Source organism: Tursiops truncatus, chromosome 1 (assembly GCF_011762595.2).
Source record: "Tursiops truncatus isolate mTurTru1 chromosome 1, mTurTru1.mat.Y, whole genome shotgun sequence".
NCBI lineage: Eukaryota > Metazoa > Chordata > Mammalia > Artiodactyla > Delphinidae > Tursiops > Tursiops truncatus.
The window spans coordinates 36,266,530-36,293,454 of record NC_047034.1 but is presented as its reverse complement, the minus strand read 5'-3'; the positions used below and the strand labels follow the sequence as shown (position 1 = coordinate 36,293,454).

The window sequence follows — 26,925 nt, the reverse complement described above, 5'->3', positions numbered from 1 at the left end:
ATGGGGCCTCTATATAAAGTTGAACAAGACGTCTGGGGCCCTCACAAAACCTTTTTTGGCCTCGACAGCGGCAACCCCAGCCTGCCTCCTAACGTCCTCCGCCTTTGGGACCAAGCGGGAAGCTCACGTTAGTGGCAGCCAAGGAGAGGGGTTGGCCGTGCCAGGACTAAAGAGGGAGGGGAGGGGAAAAAGCAAGTTTCGCCCACCCCACGCTCGGGCGGAGGGGCGGGAGCTGCGCGTCCGGGCCTGGCCAAGCAGCGTCTCGGGCTCTGTGCATCTCTTCGGGAGCGGCGCGGGAAGGATGCTCGTCCGTAGGGGCGCGCGCGCGGGGCGCGGGATGCCGCGGGGCTGGACCGCGCTCTGTTTGCTGAGTTTGCTGCGTGAGTATGGGCCGCGCGCCCGGCCCGGCCAACTTGGTGGCGGGGAGGGTCGACGCTCTCCCGGAGGCAGAGCGCGCACAGCCGAGTTAGGCGGAGCGAAGGGACCCCTGCCCTACCCCGTGCCCCCACGCCCACGGCTGCTCCTGGCTTGGTGGGACCGGGGCCGCTTGAACAGAGCCCAATGGGCACTGGTGCCTCCGCTGGGAATGGGTGGGGGTGGGACGCGCCGGGAAGGCGACCACACTGTGAGCGTGAACTAGCCCAGGTGTAAATCGGAGGTCGCGCCGGAGGCTTCCCAGAGTCAATGAGGCTCTCTCGAGGTGTCTCTAAAGTAAAGCTCTTTGAAGATGCCAGTGTCCTTTCGCGTTGCCAAAGGTGCAGAGTGCAGAGTTGGAGCCAGAACCAGGAGAGAGGGGAGGAGAGAAGCAGGAAAGTTTCGTGACTGACGGTTGATTCAGAAAGCTGCGGCCTGAGCCGGTTCCTGGGAAGAGAGCGGTTCCTGGGAAGAGAGCGTTGGTGCCCACCGACCACTAGGACAGGGGGAGTCAGAATTGGACATTCAAGGAACCGGAGCGAAGCCAACCTGGGATGAGGCCCCAGGTCCGAGGTCCAGAGGCCCAGGAGGCAGGCTGAGTTAGGTGACATGGGGAGTTTGTGACATGGGGAGTTTGGAATGAAGAACAGTCCGTGAAAATATTCTTGCATTTAAGATCGCAAAGCTAAGTTACACTCCGTCTTCTGACACCCTCTTCTCCATGCCACTGGAGAGAAGGCACAGGGTAGATGGAGTTTGTTCTGTGCCCTGCTTTCCTCTCCCCACTGCAACCCCTCACCCTGGCACAAACTCAAACTTGTTACATTTCGGAGTTTTCTTCCCCTGCCCTTCTTCTCCAAGTTCTAAAACTAGTGGACAGATCAGCAAACTGGTGGACACTCCTTGGCTTATCCACATCTGCCCTGACTTCTTAAGCTCTTGCACTCACTTTGGTTAAAAAGAAAAATTAGTAGGCGCTCAATAAATATTTATTCCTAATTGCTTTCATTTGGGGATAACATTCTCCATCTCATCTCACTGCACTTAGAAGGATTTAAACATTGTAAGTTATTCTCCCTTTGGCTCCAGATTCTGCTTCCAGGCCTCTAGGACTCCCAATTCCCTACTCTTATTGCATCCTAAAGGCCACCCACCATGGCCCCCCAGAGTGACCTGGGCCAGCCAGCTAGGCCTCTTTGCTCTCAGTCTCCTCTGCTGTCCCCCTTTGGGTCCACCCAGTTGGAGAGAGACTCCAGGCTGGAGAAAGCTCTAAGTTAGGCTCTGGGTTGACCTGTTTGACAGCCCCAGACATGCCCTTCGGGGCAGGGAAAAAGCTGTCAGTAAGGTGTCCGTTGAAGCCCTAGAATGGGGAACTGCCCTGAGGGCTGGCTCCACCTCACAATGGGGTGAGTTGACCAGCAGCTCAGATTCCTATCCGATGCTCCACTCTCCTTTGGCTTCACAGCTCATGATGACCTGGTCCTGGGCCCAGTGAGGCCCACCCTTTTCTTATTTCCTCAGCTGGCCAGTCTCAGTCTCGCCTTGGCCTGCAGCAGTGGGGACGGGGAGGGCGATTTTAACCTCTGCAAAACCTTGGGCAGATATGCTGAGAATTTCAGTGTCTCTGCTTTGGGGATGAGCAGTGGGGCCTGGGTCCCTATGCTCAATCTTGCCAGCCTGCTAAGGCCAGTGTGTAGCTTTATGCATTCCCCAAGAGCTTTCTAGCGTTTGTTTTTATATAATACTAGGAGTCATTTTCTATTATACTGTGGGGTGACTGGAATGAGTGAGTGACTGTACCTTGAAATGCTAACAAAGGAGCATTGCAGAAACTCTGTGCTATTGTTACTGTGAACTTTAGGGCAGAAGAGGGTTCTGTGGTTTTCTCCTCACTGACCCTGACAAAGAGCTTTGTTCTGGGAAGGTCTTTTTTCTGTTGCTGTGAGAACTTGGCCTGGGCTTGGGTACAGCAGCCAACCAAAAGTGGACTTTCTCTGTTGTAGATGGGGTGGCTCTGGGTGGTGACCAGAGTCAGGGTGGGCGCTGAGAGGCCACCAGGTAGCACTGCCGCACCACCAGCTGGAAAGAGAAATCTTTCAGGTAATCAGGGAACCCCATTTGTTAGCCCCAGGGTATCTGTTTCCTCCAAGCCCTCCAAGGCTGTCCTTCCTTTTTCCCTAACAAGTACCACCCTTCACATTCCTCTCCTTCCTTTGGGTCCTTCGTGTCTGCTGACCCCACACCCATATCCTGTCTGGGGCTACGTGTAAGAGGGGAAAAAAGAAAAGGGAAAAGAATTTTATCAGATATTTTCCGGAGGGGAGAGGACTCCACCCTTTGACTCTCTGCCACATGGCGACCAAGAAGGAGCAGCCTTGGGACCTCTGACTAATTCCGTGGTCCCCAGTTCTCCCCCTTGTAGGGCCAGCCCAGCTGGCATAGCCTTTGCAAATGCAAATCGTCGGCAACATTCCTGTTTGACTGATAAAACGAGCCTGGGCATCTTTTTCTTATCCCTTTGGCTCCACCTCCTGGGCCTGTTCATTCACTAGTTCTCATCTCCTTCCTTCTCTGAGTCTTTGTCTCCAAAAGCTCAGGGCAAGAAGTGCCAAAGTGCAACAGATAAACTCAGGCTCAGAGTCTTACAAAAACACATCCAAAGGAGCCACAAATTCCGCTTCTTACCATCTCACTGCCTGATTTCCTTTAGATCCTGGGCAGGAGGGCCTGGACTTACTTTCAGAGCTGGATGGTTACCCAGTTCCACCCTCAGGGTGCCTGGGCCTCCTGCTCCCACTGACTTTGCTGGATGTCACTAAATGGCCCCGAGTGTGGGGAACTGAAAATGTGAAGGTGTGGAAAAAGAATAAAACACACCCTCCAAAAGAAAATGCTTGGAGTCGCCAGGGCAGAATTTCCATATTTTTCTGGGCTTTGACTTCCCTAATGAGAACATTCTCTTCCTTCCTCAGCTAAGAAATAAAAACACAGTATCTACGATTTTTAGTCCCGAAGGCCCTAGACTTTGCTAAGGAGAAAGACGCGTGCATCTTGAGAGAATGTGATACAAATAAATAGGGATGTATACCAGGGTGTACTTCCTAGGACTTACACTCTGGAGACCACTGAAATGAATCACTTCCCTTTGGAATACAAAGGAAAAACCTCTGGCTTGATTGGGAAGTTTGCTCCTGGTTTAAGAGGAAAAATAACCCAAAGAACCCACCACTGATACCTTCTTAGCAGAGCAGCATCTCTAGGTAGCCAGCTCCATTATTTAAGAAAACGCCTTAATGAGTCTTTGGGTGAAAAAACCTAGACTCCTGCACAAACCTTTGATGTGCAGTGGCAGACAGGAGGCTGAATTGCTGAGCATGATAAAATAAAGTAGAACTTTGTATTTGATGGGCCCTAGAGACAAAAGGCTAAAGGACTCCAGAGGCCAGGAGAACATAGAGAGAGGAGGGGAGGTGCTGGGAGCAGTAGGGAACAGTAGTGAGTGGAAGGTGGAAAAGACCTGGCTGGGAAAATTCCTTATGGTGTGGCCCGGCTGTTTAGCATAGGAATGTCTAGCCTAGGATTTCAAGATTATACCTTTGTCTCTTCTGGGCTGTGCTGTAATCTCCCTCCATGATCTCAAACCTTCAGTAAACACGCACTGGCCTTGTAACACTGTTAGTGGTGCTCTGGGGTGGGGTGGGGGGAATAAAGGAATGGGTGTTTGGCAAGCCCATGGTGCAGTAGTGTAGAACGAGAACTCCTGCAGCCTGAGGACAGAGAGGCACAGAGCTGTGAGACAGGGGTCGGTGGCAATTAGGAAAATGGAGAAAGAGGTGACTGGGAGAGACGTAGCCCCCAGGGAAAGCTCAAGATATTGGGGTCCCACAGGAAGTGGATGTCGGCCAAGACATGCTATTTGAATATTAAAGGGGAGTCTCAGTACCCTGGGAACACTCAGGCCACAGACACTTTTTTATGCTCACACCTCAGTTTAGCCTCTGCAGTGTAGGAAGGCATCAGCCCAGTTCTTTGATCTAGTTCAACATGACCCAAACCCACCGAGACCCATAGCAGGGATGCTTCCTGAATGCTCCCAGGAAAGATGGGTGGCTCACTATCTCCCAGAGTAGTTCATTCTATTAAAAAAAAAAAAAAATCCCATGATTATTAGCTTTTTCTGTACTGCAGTGAATTAGCCTTTATATAGCTTCTGATCATTAACTGCAATTCTATTCCTTAAACTCTCACAGAATTAATCTGATCTTTCTTCATGACAATCCTTAATAACCTTTCTCGTCTGCTCCACTAGATTATAAGCTCCTTGAGGGCAGGGATTTATTTAAATTCTAGTGACACTAACACCGAGCAGTAGAAAGGTATCTTCTCTTAGCTTGTGCTCCGCACAATGCTGTTTGGTGGCGCTTCGGGAAGATAAGAATGAATGAATGAGTGAAATGAATCTTGAAGAAAGGTATTTATTCTTTCTCCCTAAATTCTTCCTTTCTATATCAAAAATCAGCAAATTTTTTCTGTAAAGGGCCAGATAGTAAATATTTTAGGCTCTGGAGTCCATATGTGGTCTCTGATGCATACTCTGTTTTGTTTTATTTTACAACACTTTAAACATGTAGAAGCCATTCTTAGCTCACTGGCCAAACAGCACACAGCCCATGGGTTGGATTTGGTCCACCAGCTATACTTGCCAACCCTTGATCCAGATGAAATAGCACTAAACCCTCAACCATATGACTTGGTTTCTAGAACTTTCCTAATTCTGGTTATCATCTCATGGGCACTCCCTTAATTAAATAAATTCCCTCTTAAAATATAGCATTGAATGGCATGGTACTACATAGAGGTGGTCAGTGTGAACACTGTTCTACATAGAGGTGGTCAGTGTGAACACTCCTGGTGCAGTTGCCATTCAACCCAAGTGCTTATTGTGAACTCAGAGGATTGTGCTCAGTGCCCTGAGTAATACAGACAAGTATGAGAGATGGTTCCAGCACTCAGGAAACCTATGATGTAACCAAGGTGACAAGACCTATACTCAGGAAACAGCATATATGATCTTGGGCCAGATAACTCATGGAGATATGTGTCTTAAGGTCTCTGAGAAGCAGGAAAAAAGGGACCTGTCCTAAAGATAACCACTGTTTCTTGAGCATTTACCAGACAGGCAACTGCTTTACACCCCCATCTCCTTTATTCCTGCGAACAAGGAGGTAGGCACTATTTTTATCTCCATTTTACAGGTGAGGTATAGAGAGGTGAAGAAGCTTCCCGAGGCCATGCAACTAGAACTCGGTAAAGGAGCCTTTCAACAGGGTCCAATTACAGAGCCCGAGCTCTTTGTTTTGAGGCTTTCCTGTCTTCTCATCAACCATCAACGCAGGCTGTGGGCTCCCAGCAGAGGCCAGCTTGTCCCTTCTTCCTAGTACTGCATCTAAGTTACCCAGGATCTCCTCCAAGAAATTCCTCTTGGGCCAGGTGCTAGAATTTGAAAGGCTGGGTAGAACGGTGCTGACTGACTGAGAGATAAGAAAACAGCACCAGCACAAACTAAAACTCAGAGGGTCTGTGAAAAACAAGACCAAATATAGGGGGAAAAAACCTTCTCCTAAAGTACAGGAATTTAGTAACTTAGTTAGCGGAACTTTCTGGATCTCTGAGGATTTGTAAACCCCCTTTAAAGACTAAAAGAATCTTTAATTTACTAATTGTAGGTAGAAATCTTTTAAAAACATATTACCTATGTTTCTGCTTTCTTAGTGTATCAGGAAAAAAAGGGCTTTAACCTTCAGACTCAGTTGTATCATGAAAATAATTCGGTTATGGTGCAACTCAGTGGCATCATTAATGCCTACGAAGGTGTATATTTTCATTTACTCCTACCATAAATGGTTCCAGACTAGCGTGGTTTTTGATACTCATGTCTGTTTTTCATTTATTGCTGCTTATTCATTTTCAACTGTTGCTTCTCCTTATTGTTTGCTTCTATTGTTTGCTTCTCTTTCTAATTTTTAGCTTTAGCTAGGATATCAGATAAACAAGTTTGTTAGAATTGTGTGTAAAACAAGAATAATTGCCTCTGAAATAAGTACCTGTAAGTTAAATGCATGACTTTTACAACATGAATTTTGTGACATCTATTTGGCTTCTTGGAATCCTCATTTTGCTAACTTCCTGATACCTTGTCCCCTTTTGTCCCAAGTTCATGGGTTGAGATCAAGTAGGGTAGGTAGGGGCAAATAGGGTACTTAGGGAGAGGCAGTTAATAAAGATGGAGTGAGAAGTAAACAACAGAAGATAGCCTTTCATTCAAATTTAAATTGTAGTATAATGCTCTGTTGGGTTGGGGGTAAGGGCTGTTCTTCCAGTCTAGAGTGGAATGGGGTGGAGGTTTCATCGCTTGTCTCTTGGACCTGGCTGGTAGGCTGCTATGACTTCCATACAGAGTTGGGGATAAGAAGCTCAGATAAAGAAAGATCAGTATTGGATGGTTTAATGCCATGGGTGTGGGGGGCGATATAGGATAAGAACAAATCTGTGGTCAGTCTTGATGCTTATAAATGTCATTCCTCCAAGACCCATCTCTTCATGGGAGCATGAGAAAGGGAGCCCTAGAGACTGTGAGAACAAGAGACTCCAGTCTCTACTGACAGGCTCTGTGCTGCAGTGTAGGTCAGGATGGGCCCCCAGGGTTCTGCCAAGGTGTCCCCTTGCCCTACGCCAGCTCATATGTACCCCATTGCTCAGCCTTGCCTTTCTGCCTTCCCTTTTTGTCCTGTTTCTCTAGGGTCTCAGAGGCTTCCCCACTCACCCTGGGCTCAGGGACATAAATCTGAGATTGGGGTTCCCTTTCCATTTGCAGACGGATCCTGCAACCTGTTCCTCAGTTCTTGGCTGCGGGATGGGTGGGAGGGGCAGCCGCAGCCGGGAGCCTGACCCTAGTGGCTCAGTAGCTGGCCTGGGTCCAGGATTGCTTCACTCATCTGGAACAGGCACGTCTGTCCTCAGAGCTAGCAGCAGGTCTCTCTTCACATCTGGAAAAGTTCAAAACTGTTTGTCTGGGTAAAGGAGGCCCTGGGGGAGGGGGTTCAAAAGCATGACATCACCTCAGCCAGGCCCAGCTTTCTCTGGGGAGAGAAGAGGGCTGGGCCAGGTTGGGCCAGATGGGATTCCCAAGAATTGATGTATTGGTGGGAAGAAGAAAAAAGGGTGGGCAGGAAGAGTGATGTCAAGGGGGAGTTCCGGTGGTGCCTTGGAATATGGTACCTTGAGAGGATGGTCCTTCAATTCAGTGTCCAAATGTTCCCACCACCTGCCCCCTGAACTGAACTCATACCTTAGGGTCAGATTGCTGAGAGGGACTTATTTATGGACAAAAGAAGACTGGATCTGCTTCCCCACCTATTTTATTTTGATAAATCCACTCCCCCCTCCCCGCTACTGCCCCCTATCCCAGCCAGAGAAGAGCCCATACTTTTCTCTCCAAAATATGGAAGATGCATCCTGATCTTTGGCAGTTTGGATCCCCTGACCCTCTTGCTACTTCTACTCAAGAGTCAGCTAAACCTCAGTGGCCCCATTGCTCCTTGCCCTGCCTGAATGATGGCCTTCCTTCTTGGCCAAAACTCTTCTCTCTAAAACGGAGATAGTAATATCACTTGCTCCTCCTGCACACTTGCCCTATAATTTTGAGATATGAGTTTTGTACTCACCATGAGTATCAACCTACCTGCAGCAGGCTGGGAAGAGAGGCAGATGAGGGAGAGTGAGACTTGCCACCACCTTTAGGGGAGACTTTTGGCCTCAGGTTCATTGCCTTGAAACTAATGCCTAACATCCGCCTTGATGCTGAGGAAAAGAAGAGGTGTCATTTTGCACTGCTATTTACCCGGAAACTTCTGTAAAATACAGGCCTAGGTTTCAATCAGTAAAGTTAGAGACAAGCTTTAGGGTGGCCTGGGACCCTCAGGTGCCTTTCCTTGAGGATGCTACTGCCGGGTATGAGCTCTGAATACCAAGTCTACCCCTAATACTTACAGGGCTCAAGCTAAGAATACAATGGAGGCCACATATTATAGGTTTTAAATACTTCAAAGTTATAAATCAGGCCAACCATATGGTAAATAAAATATCGTCTATCCTCTTACCTTGAAAAACTTACCTTCATGGCCACCTGGAAGGCCAGATTTGAATTTAGGACTCTCAGAGCCTTGGAGTTCAATGCCACAATGCGGCTTAGCAGGAAGAGGTGGTCCTTGGCCCTTGTCTACCCTCTTCTCTTCTTCTTACTCATGGCTCTGGTCCATACTGTAAGGGATCTTGCATGCAGGCAAGGGACACCCCACCTACAAGGTGGGGTTAGATCTTAAGCTCTAACCCTTCTCCCTGCAAACAGCCACCCATTGGCCACCCTTGGGCCTTGGAGGCACACACCCTGGTGCTGCAGTTCACACTTGGAAGGAGGGACTGGGAGAACAGACCCATGCAGGTCCTTAAGTGAGCAAAGAGCCATTTGGGCAAGAAGTTCTAGGACTTCTGGTCCCAACACATGATCTAGAAGAGAGGGTACACCTCTGTTGGCCCCATGGACTCCTCGTAGCTTGGGGACGGGGAGGGCAGGAAGAGGAACAGAGTGTAGGCTCTAAAGTGCAGGGTCCAGACAAGTAGCTTCTCCTTTCTGGGTCTAAGGATGGCACTGCTGGGTACCACAGGAAACATGGAAGGGTAAGAACCTGCAGGAAAATTTTCAGAGAATAACTAGTTCCAGGAACATTATACTATAGCAATTTAACATTTGTTATCTCATTGATTTTCCCAATAACCCCTCACTTTAAAAATTAGTAAACTGAGACACACACACATTAAATTACAGAGTTATTGACAGAGCCAGGACTAAGCTCTCTGTTCCCAGGACATTTGTTGAGGAACCAAGCCTTATGCTCTCTAGTCCCTCAGCTAGATTCCTAGGTCGGAGCTTCCCGAAAGAAATCTTGTGGTTGCTAGCTGCAGTTCCTCAATAAAAGGAAAGAATGAAAGGATTTGGGGAATGGGGGAATCTAGGGAGGATAGAAGATTTTTAAAGGATTACATAGAAATGGTGTCAATCTAGTGATTATTCCAAGAGTTAATACATTGGCTGAAGAGAAGGATACATTAAAAAGGAAATAGAGGCACATCTTTTCCCACATTTTAGATCTCGGCAATACTTATTCAGGTGTAATTTGAAATTTTAATATTTTACTTAGCATGTTATGAGCATTGCCTCATATTCTTATGCTGCTATAGTTTTTGCATTTTTTTATTTGCAATGATTATTGTATGTTAAGTGCATATAACATCTATCCTATTGTAATTCATTTAGTTGCTTGCAACTTTTCCCTTCTATAAATAATACTATACTAGATGTTTGGTGCACGCAAACTTTTCCTTCTCTCTTTCCTTAGGAAAAATCTAGTGAGAAATTAGTCACATGTCCAGGAGGATGTCCTTGTTCTGCTCTGTTGCCAGGGGTGGCAGGGGATGTTCTAGATGGATTCTACCTAAAGTCAAGAAATTGAATCAGGTGATGCCATGAGGCTCCAGGATGATTTGAGTTCTGATATTTCTTCTTTGTTTCTCTATAGCCTCTGGGTTCACAAATACAGAGAACTTGACTACTACTGCCACAAAGACATCTACCCCAGGAATATCTTCAACTGTCCCTACAACTATACCCAACCAGGAAAGCATAATATCAAGTACTTTTGGAAACATCAGCCTCTACACTGTCTCTCAGGACAGCAATGGGAACACAGCAGCCATCTCAGGTAAAGAGTGTTTGTCTCGGGCCCCAGAAGCATGCTGCTGGCACTAAGGTAAAGCATTAGGTTATTTGCAAATACCCCCACCCTCTAGTTCCCACCACAGATGGAAACATACAAGCCCCTTTTAATAGTGGCTTGAGTATCGTGCTTAGGGTACCCTGAAGTAAGCTCTAGACAGTTCTTCCTGTAGTGACAGCTTTCTCAACACCCTGGCAGCTGATCCTGATTCATAATGCTCCTTGCACCCTTTGAGTTCAGCTTAGTGATAAAATAAAAATCTGATGAGGACTCTGTAGAGATCTCTGAGCTCTTCTAAGTGCACAGACTGTGTACAGGTTCAAACTGGGGGTCTTTGACATCTCTAGGGTGGACCAGTTTCCAGTTCAGTTTCAGAGTCCTGAGGGCATCTCTAATACATTCTATGATTATAGCTATGGTTCCAACAGCTGGCTGGAAATGAGTTGGTAAGGGTTAAGACATGAAGTAACTCTTAACTCCCCAAATTCCCTTTTCTGGGTTGAAGTCCGTGCCTGTGTCAATGAACTGAGATGTGTTTGTGTGTGTGTGTGTGTGTGTGTGTGTGTGTGCTTATGCCAATGCACATATATTCACACTTCTGTTTTGGTCAATTCCAGAGCCTACAGTCAATTTCACATCTACCTCTGGGATCACCCCAGTCCCTGGAACCATGAACTCTTCTGTCCAGTCACAGACCTCTTTAGCCACCACAGTGTCTTCTACCACCATCAACTTTACAACTTCAGAGATGACCTTGCAGCCCAGCATGTTACCTGGAAATATCTCAGATTCCCCATACAATAGTACCAGCCCTGTGACATCTCCCACTAACCCCTATACATCATTTTCTCCTATCCCAAGTACCATCAAGGTGGGTGAATCAGGCCAAAAATGACAGATTGCCCCCTCACTTCACATGTATGCAAGCTCTCTCTTCCCCTTAACCTCTGCTTATCCCAACCAATGAATTTGGGTCGTATAGGAGTTAGCGTGAAAAATGTGCAGCATAAATATTGCTGGAAGGGATAGAAAAGGGAGGAGAGGGGTAGCGTTGGGTAGCAAGGCTGATCTGTGCCGTGGGTACTATATTTCTAGGAAGTAGAGAGTAAAGAGGATTCTCAGAAATCCATCTAATTCTCTGTGGTTCTTTCCAGTACCTCTTGGTCCAATCTTTGACTAGGGTACCACTTGCCTTTGGGCATATTTGGAAACCATCTTCTACTTAATGGCGCTGCTTTTCCCAAAATGTTTAGGGCAAATACCATTTCCTCTATGCAAGAGGGTTTGGTGGTATGCCAGGAGTAGAGAGGCAGTGAGGAACTAGGCAGAACAGGGGTGTTGAGCTCAACCTGCCTTTCTCAGCCTTTGGGCCTGTGACTATCAACAGCTTTCAGCAGGAAGAGTAGAAAATGTGAGGGCATGGAGCCTGGGGGCAGGCATGGGGGATCTGCCTGGTTTCTGTTTTTAAAGGAGCCAGAATAGAAATCTGGAGAGTTCTAAGGGACCAGGAGGAAAATGAGTGTCACCAGGATCTGCCTGGCCACCTCATTATCTGTTTCGCTGCAAGTGTGTAATTCACTGGAGGGAAAACAGCTCAAAGGGGAAAAGATCCTCCCCTCTTCCATTTCTGCGCCATCCAAGCAAATGTTTACCAAGGTCACAAATAGCTACTTGCCTGCAAGCCCAGGCTAGTAACAAAAGTTTTGATTATCTGATGAGTTAGGAAGTGAGGTAAAAGAAGAATATGACATAAATTCCTAGTCTCCTAACAAAATGTTTAAATTCCCTTTCTTTAAAGCCTCTTTAAAGAGTATCTCACAGAAATCAAACCAGAAAAGAGGTGGGGAAGAAATGCCGGGCAAAGATGCTGGCTTATTTACTTTTTTTTTTTTTTTAAATACAGGGAGAAATAAAATGTTCCAGAGTCAAAGAAGTGAAATTGACCCAAGGTATCTGCCTGGAGCTAAATGAGACCTCCAGCTGTGTAAGTCAAAGCCCCCACCTCCATCCCCAATTCCTTACCCCTCCCTCTCTTCCCAAAATTCCTTCTGAATGTCCTGAAGGCAAGTCTTGGACTGACGGACTTGGGAGAGGGTGGGGTGAGTTTAACATGGACAGGCTACTTTGAATACTGAGCTCTGGATTTAAGGAGTGAGAGGCCCCATCTGGTGGACAAAGAAGGCAAAGACAATTTTATTTAAATTTACTTTTTTCCCTCCTCTATTGTACATTATATATATATATATTATATATATATATATATATATTCAGATTTAAGTTTGCTTTTATGTTAAGAAATTCTTCATGAAATATAAACTAGTCACCTAAAATATCAATTTATTTATTATTATTTTCATATAACTCTTTAATATACAAAGAATTTTTTTGCTGTAAACGCTGCATTCTCCATATAACCATTTCCCCTATAATTATTATTATTCCTCTCCTTTATTGATTGGAATGCTTCCTTTAGTTTGTATTAAGTTTTTATATGTCCTAGGGCATGTTCTTCAGAGAGATTTTATATGTTTAGTTTGTCTTTTTTGGGGGCCTGTTTTAAATTTTTTAATTATTATACTTTTATATTATGGCACTTTTAATATCCAGTCAAGCAGGTCTTTGCTTATTACACTATAAAAATGAAAGGCATTTTTCATCTATTCTTTTAGAAAAACTATAGCAACACCTATTCAAGATTCAAAAAAAACACAAAACCATTAAAATTTTAATTGGAACTGCTCTAAAATCCCTCTATTTTTTTCTAGTTTTCTTTGGTATTGTTCAGTATCTTCTTTTTTTAGTTTTTAAAATGTTTTTTCCTTAGGTTTTATGGATTTCTTAAGGTTTATTTATAATATAGATTTTTCCATGATATATTCCAATTGATTTTTCTGGTATATTGGAAAGTTCGTTGAGTTTTTAATATTTATCTTGGGTCTAGTCATTTTCTTTAACTTGTTTATTAATTCCAGGAGCTTTTTAACTGATTATTTTTCATTTTTAACATAAGCTATTGTGTTATTTCTCATAATATGTTGCTTTTCTCCTTCTTTTTAGTAGTTATGCCTCTTCTTTCAGTTTCATGTCTTATTGCATTGGTAAACTGTACAGCATGGTGTTAATTTTTAATGATGATAGCAGACCTCCTTGCTTTGTTTCAGTAAATCCAATTTCCTGACAGTAACAATTTCCTGGATGAAGGATAAGATGACAGGAAGAGTGGTATTTACTCATAGAAAAAAAAAACGTTTTCTTACAAGGTGGGAATCCATTTAAGGGAACCATATATATGATGTGTGACGTGCATAGATTGGAAAGAGCCTGAGCAAATACTGTAGTCTGTAGAGGGCAGTAAGTTACTTATTTTGTCCACTCTGACTATCGGTATCTTACTCATGATTATCAGTTGGGTCATTGTGACTCACAGCTCTTTTAAAATAATACCTAAGAAAATTATTTAACTTACAATTTTAAAAAACACCACAAATTTTGAAGACATAGGTTCACACAATGGAATAACTAAGTGCAATCTCCAAAATAGTTAAGCATGAATATACAACGTACAAGTAACATTCTGTGTGTTTCTGATGCTGATTTTCAGCTCTAGTCATTTAAAAAAAATTTTTTGCCCAACACTTTGCTAATTATAGCCAAGAAAAATGACCATCTTCTCTCTCTCTTTTTGTATCATCTTGGTTGAGCACTTATTTTCTTGTGCATCACAGCGGTCTGTGCCAGAATGCTAATTCCTTGTACGAACGATTTAGAGCTAACTGCAGAGGATTCATTCTAAATGTCTGTCCACTGCTCTTCAAAGTTCACATTTAACGAGGGTCATTGTACAAGACAAGTGCCAGAAACTTACTGCTACTCCAGAAATAACTCCTCTTTCTGTGCTGCAGTCTGTTTCTCTCTGAGGTCTTTACTGTCTACTCTATTCTGTGCCACAGCTAAGGTCTGCACTCTACTCAGTTTGGAGAGGATCTGCAAGTAGGGATGTGAAAAGATAGCAATTCCTCCAATATCCTAAAGAAGGCTTCTGCACTGCCCATGATGAATCAACTCTATGGCAGCACCTGTGTAGTGCTATTGTTTTCCTTTTCCTTCCACCACCGTGGATACCCCTGTCTTCCTAAGGGTTCCTCTTCCCCAGCCCCCAAGCAGCATTGCCTCCCAAGGTAATTTTCCTCAGTCAGCAGTCCTTGTTCCAGAATTTTGGGCCACAGCTCCTGATTGTGTCCCAGATTCCTTTTCCTTGAGTCCTACTGCATGCTTGTCTGATAATCAATCTGTTCCAAAGTGGTGTAGTGTCTCCTAATTTTCCTTAGGTTGCATTTGTACCTTTGGTGTCAGAGAGCCTTACCACAGCGGTTCTAATCAAGGGAAACTCAGGCCTAATGAGAAGCATGAAAGACATGGGTTCCTCTAACATCACATCCTTGAGTACTTATGTAATGTTCTTATGCTCTTCCATCTAGTATATTCCCATAACAGAAGTATGCATGCATTGTTCTCAGCTATCCAGACACTCATTTTGCACTGGTACATAGTGAGTATCCTACCTGTTAGCTCTTGCAATGGGGATTATTTAGGCCTGTCTTCTGTACATGCATTCTGTAGACATTTCTATCCTAACTACTCTCCTTTTGCTCCTCATACTTCACCTCTAGGCAGAAATCACCTATTTCAGCCACAGGGAGGGAAGGCAATCCCACTCTCCTGTCAAGCACCTGTTACTACATCTCAGAATCTTCATTAGCAGAACGCACCACCCTATGTCTGACTTTCATTCTCTCCGCTGCAATATCAGGTTAATTTAGTTTTTGTGGTTGTGGTTTCCCACATAATTTCCAAAACGTGAGATTACTTTATTCTCTTATGCTATAGCTATTGGTCCAGGGGAATCTACCAAAGAATCATTTTAATGGTGGTAAAATACACATAATATAAAAATTTACCATTTTAAGTGTACAGTTCAGTAGTGTTAAGTACATTCACATTGTTGTACAATCAATCTTCAGAACTCTTTTCATCTTCCAGAACTGAAACTCTCCACCCATTAAACAGCTCCCCATTCCCCCCCTGCTCCCAGCCCCTGGAAACCATGATTCTACTTTCTGTCTCTATGAATTTGACTACTCTAGGTACCTCATATGAGTAAAGTCATATAGTATTTATCTTTTTGTGACTGCCTTATATCACTTAGCCTAATGTCCTCAAGGTTCATCCATGTTGTAGCATGTGTCAGAATTTTCTTCTTTTTTAAGGCTGAGTAATATTCCATTGTATGTTCATACCCCATTTTGTTTATCCATTCATTCACCTATGGACACCTGGGTTGCTTCCACCTTTTGGCTATTGTTAATAATGCTGCTATGAACATGTCTGTTCAAATATCTCTTCAACACTCTTATTTCATTTCTTTTGGGTATATACCCAGAAATGGAATTGCTGAATCATATGGTAGCTCTATTTTTAAAATTTTGAGGAATCGCCATACCGTTTTCCACAATAGCTACACCATTTTATATTCCCAGCAACAGGGCACAAGAGTTCCAGTTTCTCCACATGCTCACCAATATTTGTTATTTTCTGCTTTTGTGATAGTAGCCATCTTAATGGGCATGACGTGTGTTTGATTGGCATTTCCTAACGATTAATGATGTTGAGCATCCTTTCGTGTGCTCACTAACCATTTGTATATCTTCTTTGGAGAAATCTCTATTCAAGTCCTTTGCCCTCCAGTTTGTTTTTCAGAACTACCTTTCTTCAGAAACACATATGTTTATATGCAGAAGTTGTATTTTCTCCGCTAGCTCACATCACCCTTGTTCTGTCACATTTGCTTCATTGGAGGCAGGTTGCCTCCAGCCTCCAGATAATATCCCCAGCCCTCGCTTTCCTTGCCCTCTGCCCCAACACTAAAGGTAAGTTTCCATGCAGAAAAAATAACTTACAGACGGAAGACTGATGAAGACAGTGTGTCTTCTGGAAAGAGCCTGAGATCTGGGACAGCCTAACTTTTGGTCAGCTGCCCACTTGTGTGACTTGTAACAGGTCCTTTAATTACTCCAGTCTCTATATGAAAATAGGTGTTTTAGCTGCATTGTCAAACTCACACCACAGTCAATACATTTATTGAAAGAGAGGGTGGGAGGGACAGAGAGAGGCGATTTAGCCTAGAATCTTAACATTGGGAAATATCTTAACGTTCGTTTAGAAAAATACCTGTCCCTCTCTCTCCCAACTCCCATACTTAATATGCTTCTTTAACATGTTAAGAGTCTTTGCAAAGTTTGAGAATGCTACTCTAGAAAGGTTAGGTGGTTTTATTATGCTTATTATTTTTACAAAGTAAGATGTGCAAGCAGATGTAGTTAGGGGTCCACCAATCTGATTCTCATGAGCAAAATGGTGAGGCTGTGGCTTCCTCCTGCCTACTCTCCGATGATGTCTGCCCACAGCCTCCCTTGGGGGAGGATGTTTATTTCAAGCATCCGGAGGAGCATTGTGCTTTGTTCAGGATCCACCTGCTCCTCTCCAGGCCCAAACACAATTCACTGATGCTGTTGGATTGCAGAGTGGGAGGGAGGCTGGGCACTCAATTCCCTTGAATTGAGTCCAAGAAACTAAACAAGGGGTGGAGGAACCCTGTGTAGAAGCCAAACCACTTGGGATGTTAAGACGAACAACAATTCACTGAGTTCTTATTTGTTTGGTGTTATGCTCTGTGCAGTCTGGGTTCAAAATTATGTAATGTACACTCACTCCGCCCACTAAGAAGTCTTCTAGTCTAGTCACAGAGAAATGACAGTAGCGGTAAGGCAGAATGTGATTAAACATCGACGTGTGGACAGTATAGTCTACGAGGTATTGCTATTATTAATAGTAATAGTAACAGCTGCCATTTATCCAGTGCCGATTCGGTTCCAGGCACCTTGCCAGGCACTCTTCATACAGCAGCTCGTCAGTCACCACCCCACTGAGTCTTCAGCTGAGGAGCCTGACACTCAGATGAGTTGCATGACTTGCAAAGAATCTAATTAATAGCAGAACAGGGGCTGATACCCAGTCTAAGGGAAGATAGGACTGGCTTCCCTGAGTAGGTGAGTTGGAATTGAGTCTTGAAGGATGGGAATCCAAGGGGGAAAGCCATGTTCTTCATGGCAACCAGGGTTGTGAAGGTCGCAGGCTCACACACTCCTGGGCTTCCTTGTGGTGCTACCCCCACTCCCAAGGCCCTTCCCTGCCAGCTTCTCCTGCATACATGCTACCCATTCTTCAGGATGTTTCTGATAACCCCAAACCAGATGTATGCTCACCTTCCTTTGAATGTCCATAGCAGTTGTCTGTGCCTTTCTTAGGGTTCTTACCATGTAACTAGCTCTGTTGCCTCTTAGTCTCTTTGTGCCTCAGTTTCCTCATCTATAAAATGGGGAGAATAATAGTATCCATCTCGTAGGGTTGTGTGAGGCCTAAATGAGTCACCATGCATAAAGCACTTAAAATAGGGCCTGAGACATAGGAAGCATCGTTTATCTTCATGGCCGTGCATATACAGTGAGAGCTCTGATCACGTGGAATTCATTGCCACACCGGTACCCCGCCCCCCCCGCTCCCCTACCTGACACACGCGCAGAGGGTTTCACACAGTGTCTCATATTCGGGTCGTGGTCACTGTCAGAACAGCTGAATCTGGTTGAGGACTCAGCAGACTGAGGAGGTGCTGCCTTGTTCGGCTTGTTTAGATTATGCAGGAGCCCTGTCCCTCTGCCTCTCTCAGGAACAAGACACATGTCAACCAGAGACACTTCAGAAGCCCAGAATCATCCAGGCAGGAGTTTCCCTCCACCTCATCCAGAAGGCGCGGTGCTGGGGAGGGTGAGGTGCTCACGGAGAGGCAAGGCAAGGCTCTCCAAAGGGACACGAGCCCAGAAAGGAAGAAGACAGCTGATCACATCAAATGTGGAGCCCAGACTCCCCACAGCAAATGCTGTTGTGAAGAGCTTCTATCCAAGGACTTCCTTGGACACCTGCATCGTCTATCCTTTTCCTGAGGGGGAAGCAGCCGTGGCCTGAGAATTCATTTCTCTGTAACCTTGGCTCTTGGGGAACTTCTGAGGCTACCGTTGGATTCTTCTCTCTGTGATCTGGAGGTTAGGTAGCCCTGCTCTCTGGCCTCCCCAAAGCCTCGATTTCCAGCTGGCCAGAGAAAGCTGGATGTGAGGCCAATGTTTTTTTTGTGTGTGTTTTCTTGCGGTACGCGGGCCTCTCACTGTTGTGGCCTCTCCCGTTGCGGAGCACAGGCTCCGGACGCGCAGGCTCAGCGGCCATGGCTCACGGGCGCACCCGCTCCGCGGCATGTGGGATCTTCCCAGACCGGGGCACGAACCCGTGTCCCCTGCATCGGCAGGCGGACTCTCAACCCCTGCGCCACCAGGGGAGCCCCGTGAGGCCAATCTTGACCTTGTCTTGTGCAGGAGCAAAGGAGCCTGGGTTTTCCTGCCTCGGGCCATAGCAGTAGGAAAATACCCAGGCTGCTTTCCAAGCTGGGAGGGCCCTCTGGCCTTGCCCTGAGGAACAGTCTTGCTCCACAAACAGGAAGCTTTCTTCTCCACGGAGGCTCAGTTCTGATGCCCCTCACACGCCCCAGCAGTTTTCCCCTAACAGGAAAGCTGTCAGAGCCGTTCAGGCATTTCCTCCCCTGCCATCTGCCATCTGGACGGAGGAGAAAGTCTTGGTTTTGATTCCTTTTCTGTGCTGGGGAGGCCACTCCTTTTGGAGGCTATTGAAATAAATCCTGGAGGTCTGAGCACAGGGTGCTGGAGGGGCACAGTCAGTGATTCCAATTCATCCCTTTTCTGGGACTCAACGGTTGAAGAATAATCAAGAGTTTGTCTTCTGAGTCTGAGTGCCTGAGTCCTATGTCGGCAACCTGGAGCAATCTGTTGCCCTCATGTAAAACTGGGTTCCATGTTTCTAATGGGAAAGGGGGATGGAAGACTAGACAAGAACACCACTTGAGGTTGAGCCATGCTCTTTGTGAGGGAAGGGACCGAGGATCCTGTTGCGTCTATAGTCATAAATTTGTTCTCTATTCCTCACCTCCCTTAGCTTTTCCTTCAATATTTGGGGCTATTGTAACCTTGAAACAGAGGATTTTCTCTTCATTCGTATTGCATTATTAATATTTTCTGGTTTTGGCAATTTCTTTTGAATTTAATTTGAATAGTATATGTTTACCTGGGCAATCCTTCAGCAAGATGATGTTTCCTAAATTCATCCTCTGGCATCTTACAGTGCCACCTAGGACCACCTTTTGGTCCTGGAAGATTTTGGACTTTTTATCTTATTATGTTTTTGCACATAAGAAGTTTGCGAGATTTTTTTCTTCAGTTGGAATTTTAGAAAAAAAGGATTCTTCTTGTTTTGAGGGTAACAGTGTGACTTTAATCAGAATTATTGCCTGAGACTCCGGATGCAGTTCAGAGTATACTAGTAACCTCCTCTCCTTCTCATCGTTTTTCCCTGTCATCCCAGGAGGAGTTTAAGAAGGACAATGGAGAGGAACTGACCCGAGTCCTGTGTGGGAAGCAGCAGGGTGAGGCCAGGGCCGGGGTGTGCTCCTTGCTCCTGGCCCAGTCTGAGGTGAGGCCTCACTGCCTGCTGCTGGTCTTGGCCAACAGAACAGGTAAGGGGCACATCTGTCTTGAAGTCTAGGGAGGAAGAGGGGCTGAGGTTAGAGGATCCTGGGTAGAAATCAGGCCTCTTCACTCAGAGAGCACAGATGCTAGGGAGCAGGGCTATGCTGACTTTGGGAAAGACCCCCCTGAGATGGACCCTCACCATCAGAGCATCTTCTAGAATAGTACAGGATGAGCTGTTCCAGCTTCTAGATCCAGCAACCTCTGTTTCTAATTCTAGAACTTTCCAGCAAGCTCCAACTTCTGAAAAAGCACCAGTCTGACCTGAAAGAGGTAAGCTCTGTGAGATGAGGGGTCTCAGGGGAATTCACTGGAGCAGGGGAGAAAGTAATTATCTTCTCCAGACCTGCCCTTCCTTCCTACCTCTCCACCCTTCTCCAATAGTCCTTTTCCCTTCTATGTTTGAAACAGAATGTTACAGTGCAGCTTAATTAAGAGATTCCGGTCTTAAGTCCTGTTTAGAAAATCCCTGAGGTCCGTGTCTTCTTGGGTTTATTCCCTGTTGAGCCACACACAGGGTCTAGCATGGTCTGGGCTCCTTGTCTAGAACCCATGTTCCACAAATGACAGGCTCTCTTTTTTGTCTCTTCTCTTCCAGCTGGGCATCCAAGGCTTCACTGAACAAGACGTCGGGAGCCACCAGAGCTATTCCCGAAAGACCTTGATTGCACTGGTCACCTCGGGGATCCTGCTGGCTGTCTTGGGCACCGCGGGCTATTTCCTGATGAACCGCCGCAGTTGGAGCCCCACAGGAGAAAGGCTGGTCAGTTCTAGGGTCCAGGGCAAAGAAAATGGGAAACTAGGTCTCCTGGGGAGGTCCATGAATGCCATGGAGGGGGAGGAGAAATACCAGAAAAGGCACTTCTGTGCCCTCACAAGGGAATATGCATGTATTCACATTACTGTATCCATGGACAAGTCAAAACAATGTATAGCAGATTGGGGAGGGGGCACTAACTGGGGCCCTGGTCCCTGTGGTAGCAGATGGTTCGTGTCATCTATTTATTATTTTCCCTGGGATAGTTTAGCTGGATACAAACCAGAACACGCTGCTAAATCAGCCACTTATTTGCAAGCATGTTAAAAGCCCACGGGCACCAAGTGGCTCACAAGGGGACACATGGAGGGAAAATCTACTCTTGACGTGTTCCGGATGAGAGAGGACAAGGCCAGGGTTTGACTTTTGGCCTCTGGCCCTTTACCTTCTCTGGGGAGGTTATTGCACCCTGGGGACTGCCTAGTTTCTGGCGGGAGCTGGCTCTTGAACTGCCGTGGCACGGTGTGGTGCCTCTCCTCTGTCCTTTCTCCTCTAGGAGCTGGAACCCTGATCGCTCTTCAGGAAGAAAGGAGTCTGCACATGCAGCTGCAACCTCCATCTTCCCCTCCCACTCCCTTCCTCTTCCTCCCACCCCCCCTTCCTGCTGCCCTGCTTACGAGATAATGCTCCTTTATTTATACACCATCTAGGGCGAAGACCCTTATTACACGGAGAACGGTGGAGGCCAGGGCTATAGCTCAGGCCCTGGGGCCTCCCCCGAGGCTCAGGGAAAGGCCAGTGTGAATCAAGGGGCTCAGGAGAACGGCACCGGCCAGGCCACCTCCAGAAACGGCCATTCAGCGAGACAACACGTGGTGGCTGATACTGAACTGTGACAGGGGGCGAGTGGGCGGGGCGAGACTGGGCAAAGTCTGGGGAAGGAGCCCCTCCCTGCACCTGAGCACGTGCTGTCTCCCTGCTGGGGGAGCCTCCCTTATCCTCCACCCTTTCCCACTGCACACCCCGTCGGAGGCCGTTCCTGGGACCCTGCCCTGTTCCAGGCCAAGGGGTTCTCGCCACCTTGGGGAGAGACAGGTAGCTCCTGCCCTTTCCACATTCAGCTCCCTGCACCCAGCCTCTGGGCTGCTCTGCGTAAAGGTGTGATAGGGAAAGCCAAGGTGCAGAGAAACTCCTTGGGGGGGTTGAGGGCTTGCAGCTTCCACACAGGGGCCCCTTCCCTCCCCATCCTCTCTGCCTCATTATAGGAACTCCCAGGGGAAAGCACAGGCTTTTCTGGGTTGTCATTTCCTCCCAGGAGACTTTGCCTTTTACTCTTTCTTCGTTATATTTTCTTTCTCTACTTTAGGGAAACCAAAGCAACCCCTTTCACCTGCTCCTTTGTAATGATATAGCCAGAAAATCATGTTGTCTTAAACCATCTCCCTCATTCCCCCTCTAAGGCACTGTGGATTCTGTCACCAGCTCCCCTCTTGCTCTCCAAGTTCCCTGAGCTCCACAGGCCCTGCCCGCCCCCACCTCCAAGTTTTAGAACAATGTCCTGTGTCTATGTGTTTGGGGTACGTGCACACACATGGACACAAATGGGTGAGGGCACATAGCTTGGCCCTTATCTCTGCAGGGCCACGCAGAGCTTCTGCTTGGGCTGCTGCTTCTCCCTGTGGCTCAGAGTGGACAGGACCGTGGGACCAGATCTCTGAGCTGTGCCTCTTGACCTGTGTGCTTCTGAGGAAGACTCGTGCACGGAGGCTAGGTTCTGACCTTAACCTCTGTCTCAACGGCTTCCTGACTCCTGGGTTGAGCTGTGGCCTCAGCCTCCCAGCAGACTCCTTTCTGTCTCTGCCTTCCCAACCCTTAATCCTTTTACTGCTCTGCAACCCATGTGGTCAGGGCCCCAGCACGTCTTCAGAGGACCCTCACCACAAGCCACCTTTTCTGTGAGTGACCCAGGTCCTGTTTTTGTTTCTGTTTTATTCCAGAGGGGTGAAAAGGGATCCTGGTTTCAATGACGGTTGGAAATAGAACTTTCCAGAGATAGGAAGATGGGGTGGATTTTTTTTTTCCTGAATAAAAAATGGTGTGTGTAAATACTGTAATTAAAGTGATACTGAAACATACCTGTTCTGTGGTTCTGTCCCAGCCGGGTGTGCCTGAAGACCAGAGCAGCGGTTTCCCCATGAGACCTGGCCAGACTACGCAGGGACCCGGTAGGGAGGGGCTAGCCAGGGAAGAGGTGGGACCAGCTCAGGGGACACAGGTACCAACCAGGATGCTGCTTTTTGTCTAAGCCTACTAACTACTCCCCTCTCTGGGGGGGAGACAGGGATGCCCTCAGGGAAGCTGATGTTTCTAGTCGCAGAAAGAAAAGCAGGCAGAATGCAGCGGGGTCTTCAGATTGGAGGGTGCTGAGGACTTAGGAGCTGTACCCTTCATGAACACCTTTCTGAAATAGAGGCACATTTTGGTCACCATGTGTAAAAGATGCCAAACAAAGAGAAGGAGCCAGGGCCTGTGCACCCTCTATTATAGTCACACCATCCCCATCCCCAGCTGGGGGCAGAACAGTGAAGGAGGGTATGGGAACTTCTCTCTAGAGATCTGGCTGCCAACTCCTGGAGGGGATGCTTTCCACCTCTGCCTTAAGACAGCAGCCTAACTGCAAAACCATCTGTAAGCCCCCCTACCCCCAGCGCCCAGACACCCCACCCCCAGCCCCTACCATAGGAAGTGGGGGAGGGAGAGCTGTTGGACAATCAGAAGCTTCAGGAAACGCTCCTAAGTGTGTCAACAGTGGTGGCAGCAGTTGGGGCCAAACAAAGGATCCTTCGATTCTTATCTGGCCAAAGCCAGACCTTTTCCCTCAGCAGCCCTACCCCCATTTCCCCCTTTCTTTTCTCCAACTGCTCTAACCAGAGGTTCCTCCCCAGGACTCAGGGGAGGCAAAGGGAGGAAATCTTGAGGTTTCCCTAGAAGGTGATGGCTGGGGGTTGGTCAAAGGGAAGATGGTAATCAGAAAGAGAAGTCAGGTTGGCCTCTGTCTGGTCACACATCCGGCCGTGAGAGGGACGGGAGGAGAGTCTGGCCAGGTCAGGCTGGTGGTACAGGGTACAGACTCCCAGGAAACAAGGGAGGAGGAGAACAGGCAGCTGGGTCTTTGAAACGCCTTCAGCCTCAGGCCCAGAGGCTGGGTATATTGCCCCGAGTTTGTCAGAGTGTGTAGGCTCTGGGAGGAAGGGGTGTGTGTGTGTATGTGTGTGTTAGCGGGGAGGGTTGGGTGGCGACTGGTTCTTTTTCCTGCTGGACAGCTTGCCCTGAAGGACTCATTGCTTTCTAGAAAAGCAAACTTTCCCACCTTTGGTGTGAGCATCCTAGTGTGGCAATGGCTCCACCTGCTGGCCATGCTGGGGTCCTACCGCTCAGCTTCAGTTCAACTGCCTCCATGTTGGGTTTCTCTCCACTACTGCCCTGCCCTTAAGCAGCCCCACACCTGAAGCTCATTTGAATATAGACGGTCACTGCTGGAGGAGACTTGAAAGATACTTTCAACTAGACTCCCTATGGTACAGTTAAAGACAAACTAAGGCCCTGAGAGGGGCTGTAGCTGGCCCAAATCATGTAGAATTCAGGTGTCCTGATCCGAAGCTTTTCCCACTCTTCTGCTGGGAACTCAGGGTTCCTCCAGTTGGATGTCCTGAAGCTGGAGAGGACAGTGTCAGGATAGGTCTGGGGCTTCACCTCTGGAGCATTTCATCAATGGGTGCTCTCCCAGGCCTGGGCAGCCAAGCAGGTCCCGGGACCTTAGTTCACTCTGCTGTGCCTGAAGTCAGCCCTGGAGAATTGACCCTGGACTCTTACGTAGTTCATTATGGAAAAGCATACCTAGATGTATCTTCTGCTAGATTTTCATTTAATGGATAAAGAGGAGGATCCCCTAAGCCTGGATAAAAAGATCGGTGATAGAGTGGCCCTTTTTTTTTTTGCTGAAAATGCTTTATAATAATGCAGAACAGTTATATATAGCAAACACCTTTAAAATTTAAACCTTTGAAACATTTAATTTTCCGGCACGAATACACACAAATGCTACTACGGGGGTGGGCTGAGAATGGGGACAGGGTGGGAAGGGCAAATTACAGCCTCCATAGGGATCAGAGTTTCAACAGTTACTTATAAATTATAGTACATCGATTTTATTTACTGACCTAGGCAGCCAGAGGATGGGAGGATATGCTATGTGGAGTAAACACATTCATACCGGGGTGAGGAATGCTAGAGGAGACACAGCTTTTTACACAGCTTTTTAGCATTAAAAATGTATAAAGTATTTAGCAAAAGTTACAGAAAACAGACCAAACAAGCAAGTGTCTTTTGGTTAGGAAATTCCACTTCCATGGGGTTTGCTACTGTGCTCCTGTCTGTGAAAGGTCTGCCCCCACCCCCTCCCCCATCAACTCCTCTAAGTGGAACAATCCCGCCTTTCCTCTTCACGTAAACCCAGTAGCAGTTGAGCAATTTAATGCAACGGGATGCTGCTTCTAATTCCTACAGCCCACACCCAAGAAGCCCACAGCCAGCATTCAGTCATTCAGCAAGTCTTCTGAACACTTACCATGTGCCAGATACCATTCTAGAGTCTGGGGACAGAGCAGTGAACAAATCCTCAGGGAGCTTACAATTCCAGTGCAGGAGAAACAAACACATTTATCTAAGCAAATCTATCCATATGTTTTCAGGTTGTATTAAGAGCTATGGAAAGTATAAAATAGATTGAGAGTAACGGTTGATATCTACATGTGGCTGTTACCCTCCAGGAGGTAAGAATTGAAAACACAGTTCATTAGAATGAAGTGGGGGAGAGATCAGGCCATGCAGAGGGAAGGGCAAGTGCAGGCGCCTGTGATGCAAACTCTGGCAAGTGCAAGAAGCTCTAGGTGAAGGAGGACGAGAAGACGGCTGAGGCTGTGTCAGAGGGAGTGAGGGGAAGAGTGGTGACAGGCCAAATCGCATCAGGCCTTTGAGGCCTCAGGAGTTTGGGCTTTATTAGCAGATGGGGAAAACCATTGGAGGATTTTGAGCAGAGAGGTAACATGATCTGATTTATATTTTAAAGGGATTGTGCTGGCTGCTAAGTAGAGAATAGAGGTAGACAGGCAAGAGAGGGGAAGCAGGGAGACCAAGTAGACTATAGTGATGGTATCAAGAGGAATGGTCATGGCTGGGAGCAGGGCGATACTAGTGGAAGTGGGGAGATGAAGTGGAATTCAAAAGATGTTTTCAAGGTAGAGCCAATAGGACTTGCTCCATCATTTATTGCTTCAAATCATCATCATCATCATCATCATCATCATCATCATAATGGCTAACCCTTACTGAGTACTGACTGTACCAACATTGAGATGCTGTATCAAAAATTAAATTAAATCCTATGAAGTAGGTACCATGATCTCAGAAAAAGAAATGGAAACTCAGAGACTAACAGGGGACTGTGCTAGGGGCTCAGTGGCAGAGGCAAAAATGAACAAAATATGAGTTCACCTGAACCCACAGATTTTTTTTTTTTTTTTGGCTGTGCCGCACGCGGGATCCTAGTTCCCCACCAGGGATCAAACCCACACCTCAGTGGAAGAGGAAAGTCTTAATCACTGGATTGCCAGGGAAGTCCCAACCCCACAGATTTTTAAATCTTGGAGAGAATACTACAAGTGCATTCAAACCAAAAAACCAACAAACCAACAAAAATGAATGCAAGGCAGAAAGTGAGAAATAACACAAGAGACTAAATGAGGTGCCTAATGTCCAGAGGTGGGCAGGACCCCTTCTAGTTGGGGAGATCAGGGGCTGGGTCATGGAGAGGTGATATCTGAGTGGGGTTGTAAACATGGATAAGAATTTGATGGTAAAAATGGGTGAGGAGGGCTTCCCTGGTGGCGCAGTGGTTGAGAATCTGCCTGCTAATGCAGGGGACACGGGTTCGAGCCCTGGTCTGGGAGGATCCCACATGCCGCGGAGCAACTAGGCCCGTGAGCCACAACTACTGAGCCTGCGTGTCTGGAGCCTGTGCTCCTCAACAAGAGAGGCCGCGATAGTGAGAGGCCCGCGCACCGCGATGAAGAGTGGCCCCCACTTGCCACAACTAGGGAAAGCCCTCGCACAGAAACGAAGACCCAACACAGCAAAAATAAATTAATTAATTCATAAA

At 46.8% G+C, this 26,925-nt stretch overlaps 1 protein-coding gene across 2 annotated transcripts; it reads left to right on the top strand.

Moving 5' to 3' along the window:
- The first annotated feature begins 278 nt into the window (after positions 1-278).
- CD34 (CD34 molecule) lies at positions 279-22,591 on the top strand. Of its 2 annotated transcripts, none has more exon segments than NM_001281809.1 (8): positions 279-380; positions 10,050-10,232; positions 10,865-11,118; positions 12,151-12,231; positions 19,788-19,938; positions 20,172-20,224; positions 20,550-20,714; positions 21,419-22,591. In NM_001281809.1, coding segments are annotated over 8 exon segments (1,152 nt in total). In that variant the 5' UTR covers positions 279-301; the 3' UTR covers positions 21,605-22,591.
- The last annotated feature ends 4,334 nt before the right edge of the window (positions 22,592-26,925 follow it).